The following is a 9,268-nucleotide window of genomic DNA, read 5'->3' as shown; positions in this document are numbered from 1 at the left end:
TACCTAAAGGGATCCATATGAAGATCGTTCCTTTAGTGTGCAGGCTACCACTTCTGTAAAAATAATGAATTAAATATCAAAATTTTTCTGAATCTTGAAGTGCTGCTGGGAGATGTTGGCAACATCATGGATAACACCTCATGTGTCAACATTTATTTGTGCATAAAATTGCATTTTATTCTTATGTCACACTCTATTTTTAGACATAATTAGGGCATGCATATTTGTGAATATATTTGGCCGAAAGGTTAAAAAATCTGATCAAATAAAAATTTCGATTTTTGCCCTATCCTCTGAATTTTTGAATTTGAAAGTGATTGGATTTTGTTACAGTGGTGTTATATTCTGATGAGGAGTTAATTTTGGTAATATTTGGTGAAATATTTGGGCCTAGATTATCGGAGAAAATCAAGTGATTTATTGCCTATTTTAAATCGGATTTGTTACCGTTTTTGAAGAGTTACCGTTGGGGATTTTGTTACCGTTGGGGCCTACTCAGAATCCAAGCTAGAATAGGAAAAGATTTGGTGCCTAATATATCTGTGTTCTTATCTGTTTTTAAAAAAATATTCTACTTCCTTGTTTCGTATCGCTCAAGTGTATTCTTTGTTCTCCCGATTTTCAGATTGCTCAAAATTTATGTGTCCTTCATTCTTTCATAATCTAATGGCAGGAAAGGATTTTGATTCACATGATATTCGCTCTGAGATGGGATATACGGAAGATGCTACGGAAGGTGTCACGGCACCTACATCACCACACCCTGTGGTTGAGTAAGCAATCATTCCTGTTGCCGAAGAACCTGTGCCTCTGGACTCCATCGCTCCAGGAGAGCCTAGCAATGCCATCGATGTAGAGAATTTACCAGACATGAGCGTGGTGAATAAGGTGTTTCCCACGAAACCCTTAACTCGCCGATCCAAGAGACAAGCTGGATACAATCCAGATTACACTGCCTCCAAACGATTCCGTGGAAAAGGACAACCATCAAGACCATCACTGGTGGACACTGAATTCACATCTCGGGATGAGAGCTCTGATGAAGACTTCAAGCTTGTACGCCGAAAAAGGGGAAATTCAAGTACCCAGGAACCGTCTGGAGAAGCTATTCCGATTTCTTTTGCCGATGAAAGCAAATCATCAAGTGATTCCTCTGAGAGTGAGTCCTCTGAATCAGGAACTCCACTTGTTGCTGCTACTGATGTCGAGACAGATGCACCTGCATCTGTACCTATTGTTGAGAAACCATCATCTGCTGCTCCTCCTGCTCTGTCCGATGATGAGGAGATGTCGATAGCCCAGTTCATGGCAAAGATGAAGAAGTCAAAAGGAAAGAAAGTAGCTATGCCTACTAATGAATCGGATGAAGAACCCGATGAAGAGATGCTTCAGAAATATGCTGATAATCGTCGACAACCCTCTGATAGTTCCAGCTCTGATTCAAGTGAAGGTTCAAATGCTGAGAAAGAATTGGAAGAAGAGTCAATTTCCGATGACTCTGATGAAGAAGAAGAAGGTGCTGAGGAAGGTGTTGCCGACACCTTGGACAATACCTTGGGTGAAGAATATCAGGTAAATTCATCATACTCATCTACTTTTTATTCCAAGGAAATTGCTGACTGCTGGGATAAGTATTCTGATCGTGAGTTCCTTGAGGAACGTAATATTGATGTGGAGAGCTATGGAGCTCAAAATTTGGTCAGATTCTTTGAGGTGAGAAATCTGCTGGCCACCGTTTCTACTGCTGGTCCGTATTGCAGGGAAATTATTCGAGAATTATACTGTAATTTGACTGAATCTGTGAAGGATCCGCGATATGTAAAGTATGGGAAGGCGTATGTGCATGGACAGATTTTTGCCTTCAGTCCTGCGATAATAAATGGATTCCTCCATACTCTTACTTGTGATGATGCTACACTACCTTCTATGGATAAGATGACCTCTGTCATTACAGGTGGTCAAGTCACTGTTTTTCCCTCACACCCTAAGAAGTTGCAGGCTGCCAAACTCACCTCCTTCTACTCTGTTTTACACAAGACCGTTGTCCAGACATGGACTCCATCTGGGAATTCCACTGTTGTTACCAAGCATCAGGCTCCAGTCTTGTACGCCATTGGCACAGGAAGCAATTTCAACTTTGGTCGACTTGTGTTTGACACAGTCATGGCTTTTGCAGACTGTGCACAACCAACATTGAAGCTGCCTTATCCATCACTCATCTATTCTATACTGCTATCTCAAGAGATTGGGAAGGATGATAATGAAGCACTTATTTCTCCAGGAGAGCTGCTAAAGATCTCACATGCTTTGCTCAAAGAAAATCGGAAGATAGACCTTCCTTGGTCTGAGTCTGCTGATGCCGCAGGTGTTGTGGCAGGCGCTGCCAACACCTCCTCTGCCACTGCTGTTTTTGTACCCCCCCCCTCTACTGCTCATGATGTTGATCCTGCATTCATACAAGCTCAATTGGTGCATGCTGAGCAGAAGATTGCTCAAGCAAAGGCTGACCTAGCCTATTATGAAGGTTAAAGGCTCACTATGAATCACTGCTAAGCGGAGCTGGGCCTTCTGAACAAAAAGGGGGAAAAGAAACTGAAGCAGAAGAAGCTGAATCTGAGAGAAATCAATTTTAATCTTCGTTTTTAGTTTTTGTTGATTTTGCTAGTTTAGATTTTTTTTGTTTATTTGTTTAGTATTGTTTTTGTTCTCTGATCCTAATCAAAACTGTCTTTTATGTGGTGTTAACTCTGATATGATTTCTTGATTGTGTTTCTCCTTACTTTTATGGTTTCTGATTTAAGGTGTCATAGCTAGATGTTGCCAACATCTCGCGACAACACCTCTGGATATACTTAGGAGGAGAATCTATTCAGGGGGAGTTTTGATTAAGGGGGAGTTTTAGTTGATATGTTTATGAGTTAAATATGTTTTGTCCAGAAAGACAAAAAAGGGGAGATTGAAAGGAATATTTTATTCCTTAAAATCATCCTATTTTGAAAAAAAATTTGTTAAATATCTTTTGTCTTTCTTGGACATGAAATAATCTTTATTTGCATATCATATCTAATATTTATCTTTATTTATTTGTGTAGATTTGATATGATCAAATAAAAATAATCCTACGCCTACAAGAAAACATATTGAAGAAGGATTCTTGGTCTATTTATTTGAGACAGGCGTTCACAAGAAAAAGAGATAGATAGAGAAAGACCGTGAGATTTTCCAAGAGCTTCATACACGTACATTGACAGAAGGATTGAAGATCTTTGAAAGCTCAAATCGGTCAAGGTTACTTGATGCTTGAAGAACACTTGAAGATCATTTATTGAAGAGTGTTTCGACTATACAAGTTTTTGGCATCAAGATTTTTAACTCCTTACTCAATTTTATTTATTCTATCTTGAATAGAATTTTTAGGAGTTATTTTTATGGTTTATTTTCTCAATTGTTTTGAGAAATTGAATTTTACAATAATCACTAGTTTTAGGGTTTGTAAAACTCTTTGAATTATTTTCTAGTGAAGTTTTGCCCTGAGGCGCTTCAAGAGTATTTTATACTCTTGCTTATTTATCTGAGTCTATTTATTTGGTTGCTTGTTTATTTTATTTACGCTTTAATTATATTCCGCTGCAAATTACTCAAGGTGTTATTGAAGGTGTTTTCAACACCTTGTGACAATACCTTAAACAGTTTATGTGCAACCCCCATTCCCTTACAAAAATGATCCAAAAATTTTGAAAAAAATACACAACCTCCCTATCATATGCAGAAAGCCTTTGTTAAAAAAGGTGTACCAAAATAAATAACCAGCAACAATAGCGTAAATCGATCAAAACCGTGAAGAATAAGAAAGTGAAGAAGCCCAGAAAACCAGATTTGAGGAATGTACTTTGAGCTGATTTTTCATGCATTTTCAGTTTGATTTAAACAATGAGTTGAATACAAAAGTTGTTAAACACATAACATATTATCTTAAAATGCTGGCATGTTGTCATAAATATTATGTAAAGTATCCGTTTCTAATGGCCAAAGTAAGGATGTCATCAATCCAAGTTTTTTCAAATCTGGTATTGATCTACTGGGAATTTGGAAACTTGTTCAACATAAAACTTGTAGATCTTTCAATTTTACATCTATTGAAAAAAGGCCGGTCGTGCGTTATCTATCTAGTAGATCTGATTGAGTTACCTATCAAGAGTTATGATATCATTCTTGGAATATATTGATTGTTCATACACCAATCCCATTTGAACTACTATACAAAATAAATAAATAAATAAATAATAAAAAATAAAAATTAATCTTCAAAATTCTCACACCTCCACTTCCAAAAAATTATCAATAATTCGGGTATAGTAATGGCGGCAGAAGCTAGAGCCATACAACAAAAAAAACAAAAATATGATAGACAAGGATTTCTAACTGAAGGATCAACTGAAGATCCCAAAAATCACAGTTGGACAAGAATTTCCAGAGGTTTTTCCTGAGGAGATCAATATTTACCTCCTCATAGGATCTGGAGCACAAACCCAAGTCAAAAACCCCATACCTCCTCATTTCTTATTTTAATATTTTATTTTACCATATTATCCTTATATGTTTTATTAAATTCCCACCATTCCCTTTGCCAATTTTTTGTACACAATTTATCAAATTTTTTCTAAATTAAAATTATAAATAATTTTATTTTTTTAATATATATTTCACATTTATGATAAATTTAAAACTATTTTTTTTATATATATTACTATTTACATTACTTTCATATTATTATACCATTTTTTTTGTAATTTTGAAGATAAAAAAATCTTTTAATACCAAGCAAATCAATATATTTAAGTTGTTTAAAATAAATTTACTCAAATACTTTAACAACTTATTTTTAAAATAAGTTCCGACAACTTATAAGCTTTTACAACTACTTATAAACTCTTAGAACTTATGAGATGTTTATAATAAGTTTAGTCAAACATTTTTTAAATATTTAACAATTAATTTATTTATCATTAAATATTGCATTCTCCGTAGTTTAATTTGCATTCTCCGTAGTTTCCGGGATATGCGTCTTCACAAAATCTGAATCTAATATTACTTAAAAGTAATTTAATAATTAAAAGTGGTAAGTAAATTAGTAATAATTAGTAGTGTACATTAATGAAAGGACGGATGGATGCGAGGTCACAAACTTTGAATCAGGTTTTCATCGAAGCTCTGTGTATTCATCTCAATCAAAGGTAATGACATTTAATGTATTCATTAATTAGAATATACATACTCAAACTTCTTATGAATGAATAAATTAGGAAGTATATGGCAGAAGCTGTAGTCTCTGTGGCGTTGGAAACGCTTGGAAATCTGTTGATACAAGAAGCAACATTTCTGAAAGGAGTGAAAGGTCAAGTTAAGGGGCTTCAAACTGAGCTTCGAGGCATAAAATCACTCCTAAAAGATGCAGATCAGAAACAGCACAATAGCGAAACAATTCAAAACTGGATCAAAGAAATCAGATGTCTTGCATACCAAGCAGAGGATGTGCTAGAGGAATATGTGGTGAAAGCTGGGTCTGGAAAAGGAGATCTGGGCTTTGTTAACATTCTGAAAAGATTCGTCTGTTTTGCGAATGAAATGAGCACTTTACACAAGATTGGTTCTGAAATAGAAACAATCAAGTCAGAGATCAGCATCCTCACCGGAAAAATGGACAAATTTGGCATAGAAGCCGTAGTGACACGTGATCCAGAGGACAAACGACGACGTTTCATTAGGAGAACATACCCTCACGAGGATCTTCAACATTTCGTGGGGATGGATCACGACATCGAAAATCTTGTTTCTCTTCTAGTTTCTGATGAAGAAATTAGTCGCCATGGAGTCATCGGTGTCTGGGGAATGGGCGGCTCCGGTAAAACTTGTGTTGCCAAGAAGGTTTATAAGCACATGGATGTCAAAATATTTTTCGACGCGTTTGCTTGGGTTTGCATAACCCAAGACTGCGAAATACAATCTGTGATGCAAGATATCTTTCGGCAGCTTCTCCCAGCAGAAACAAAGAAAGATACGATATTAGACGAGTTGGTGGAGCAAATTTATAATGTGCAAATGGAAAAGAAATGTCTGATTGTACTCGATGATATCTGGAAACTCGGTGATTGGGAATGTCTCAGAAAATGTTTCCCAAATGTTGGAATTAGTCACAGCAAAGTATTGGTCACAACTCGTATCGGAAAAGTTGCAGAAATTGGATATCCAGTCAAACTCAAGGGCTTCACAGAAGACGAAGCATGGAAGCTCCTCCGCATGAAAGCGTTTGCTAAGATTCATTTCCAAGGTCAGTTCATCTCTTCATTCATTAATTTATTATCATGTGTGCATCGTTGGAGAACAGAAATATAAAAACTAGAACAGAGGCTTAAAGGAGGAAGAGAAAACAGAGTAAACTTGATACTGAATCGGTACTCATTAAATGAAAAGATAGGTACGCCTATATATAGGCTTACAAATAAAAATAATTTTTAACAACTAAACCCACTTAACTATACTAAACTAACCAATAAACAAATAGGGATTCAGTTCTTAAGTCCAAACATTAACAGCTATGATTCAGTCCTCGTGTCAAGGAAAACATAGTTTTTAACTCTCTGATCTGATATGGTTTTTCAATTCAACTCCTTCAACTTAAAAATCCAAGAGAATATTTTTTTTATTCCTGTCACTAGTCTTTGACTTGATACAATAACTTCTGAATTTTGGCTGTTTGGGCTCATCTACCACTGGAATGTTCAATTCTCGTCGGAAAATACTGATTAGATAGTGGCTAAAGCCGACGTGCATGGCAAAAAATTTGCCCGGTTCATGATTTTGTAGGGAAATAAATTTACTTGAGAACAGCTTGACATTAAAAAAAGTCAAACAAATAATATAAACTTTTACAAGTTTTATGCATTCCGCTCGAAAAAGTCCATGTTTGTGAAACTAAAATGTGCGTTGGCCACAACCTAATCAACGTTTTCAGACAAAAACTAAATATTCTGGTGGCAGATGAACTAAAATAGCCGAAATTTTATGACACGGGGATCTGAATCCTAAGTTGCCCATATAAGATTTAAAATTTTAAAAGATAAGGATATTTATATTTCTCTTGATGACTGCCAGTACCATGGGATGAATCTGAATATGAGAAATTAGGAAGGAAGATGATACGGAAATGTGAACGTTTGCCATTAGCAGTTGCTGTGATTGGAGGGATACTGAGCAGTAAAAATTCTTTGGAAGAATGGAAATTAGCGAGCGAAGATGTGAATTCTTACATAGGGAGAGGAGAAGGAACAGGAGCACAAGGAGAGGTGGAGAAAGTGTTGGCTTTAAGTTATAATGAATTACCTTATCATCTTAAACCTTGTTTTCTTTCTTTGGGGTTTCTACGAGAAGATGAACCTATATTTGTAGAATCAATCTATGATTTGTGGATGGCACAAGGTTTGATTCAATCAAAACATGTTGGCAGAAACGAAACAATGCGCGATGTGGCAAAATGCTATTTCTACGAGTTACAATTTCGAAGTATGGTTCTGTTACATGATCTTTCGAGAATCTCTCTTCACGACTCAATGCTGGAATTGTGTCTATCAAAGGCTAAAGAGGAGGAGTTTCTCAAGGTTGTGGACAAACACAATATTTCCGATAAAGCTTATAGACTGGTCGCGCACGTGGATGGGGAAGACAATTATTTGGACGTTCTCAAGGCAATAGAAAACAGTACTATCCCTTTAAGATCTGTGCAAATCATTCACAAGCAATTAAGTAACTTGATTTTACCAAAAGAAATCTTCAATCTCCCACATTTTAAATCCCTTCGAACACTGATCATTTTCCGTTGTTATTTGAGAGGGAAATGCTTCCACGGAATAGAGAATTTAATCCATCTTAGATTGTTGGGTTTGGCATTATGTGAATGGGAAAACTTTTCATTAGAATCGGTTGACAAGCTATCGTTTCTACAGACAATTATTTTGACTGGTACCGCATTAACATCGATGCAGTTGCCTCCAGTGGATACATTTTGCAAGATGCCGCAATTGAGGCATTTATATCTTCCTTACTTTCCAGATGGAGTTAGAATAGAAGGAAAGACGCTGAGATTAATGAACTTGTCTCAGCTAGAGTGTTTATATTCTTTTCAAAGCAACTTTTACGATTTGAAAGATCTCTTTCACTTGGAAAAGCTGCGGACTCTTCGATGGTGTGCGGTATATGATGATGAAAGTCTGGTGCAAATCACAGATTACATTTGTGGAAGCAATCTAAGATGGATAGATATTTCTATTGGACATTGTGATTTGAATAGGCAGCAGGAGTCAGACGCCCTTAGAAAACTTCTAAAGATTCCTAATGTTACTCTTGAACTTGGTATCAGATCATGTAAATTGTTGAAACTTCCTCGATTAGAAACCGTAGATTTCTCAAACATGTGTCCAGGCCTTGTGCACTTGAGTTTAGAGGATATAGAAACAGATATTGCTGAGGATGTCATGCAAGCACTAGACAAGTTTCCAAACCTTAAAAAACTTGAGTTACTTAGCGTTCGATTCGGCGGGGAAGAAATGATTTGCGGCCCTGGAAGCTTTCCTCGACTTGAAAAGCTTGATTTCTATATTGTTGAAGGGAAATTTGAGTTGAGGATTGATGAAGCTGCCATGCCCAATCTATCATCCATGGATATTGTGTCCTGCATTGGAATCAATTTCATGCTTCCACAAAGATTGAGATTGTTTGCTCAAATAGATCACTGTAGCTCATGTGTATTTAATTAATTAATATGGCAATATTTCTCCTTAAGATTTGAGTTGTAATAAATAATCTGAGTCAAATATGTTGTTCACCTTTATTTAAATTACAAGTATTCTGCATTTAAATTTATGAAAAACATTTCCTTCTTTCTTTTTTTTTTTTTACTAATATATTTATAACTCATCTCATCCCACGTTCTTCTCATCATATTATTTATCTATATATTAACTATTTATTTTACATTAATCAAATCATTAATTATTTATCTCATATCAATCAAATCATTGAATTCAAATTACTATATTACCTCTTATAAATAATATAATTTTTATTTTATTAAAATTTAATCTATCAAATCAAATAAACCATAATCTATCAATCAAAATCAATACTATTTTAACTATCATTTTTTATTTATTTTTATTATATTATATTACTTATCTATATATTACTTATATCATATAGTGCCTAAATGTATTAT

General features: G+C 35.3%; 1 protein-coding gene across 1 annotated transcript; it reads left to right on the top strand.

The window, feature by feature from the left end:
• The first annotated feature begins 5,172 nt into the window (after positions 1-5,172).
• LOC140882828 (putative disease resistance protein At1g50180) lies at positions 5,173-8,897 on the top strand. Its single transcript, XM_073289039.1, has 3 exons — positions 5,173-5,234; positions 5,304-6,328; positions 7,153-8,897. The coding sequence occupies exons 2-3, from the start codon at positions 5,311-5,313 to the stop codon at positions 8,808-8,810; spliced, it is 2,676 nt and encodes an 891-aa protein (XP_073145140.1). The 5' UTR covers positions 5,173-5,234; positions 5,304-5,310; the 3' UTR covers positions 8,811-8,897.
• Positions 8,898-9,268: the final 371 nt, after the last annotated feature.

Source organism: Henckelia pumila, chromosome 2, assembly GCF_033568475.1.
Source record: "Henckelia pumila isolate YLH828 chromosome 2, ASM3356847v2, whole genome shotgun sequence".
Classification (NCBI taxonomy): domain Eukaryota; kingdom Viridiplantae; phylum Streptophyta; class Magnoliopsida; order Lamiales; family Gesneriaceae; genus Henckelia; species Henckelia pumila.
The sequence above is the reverse complement of the archived record's forward strand: the minus strand, read 5'-3'. Positions and strand labels throughout refer to the sequence as shown.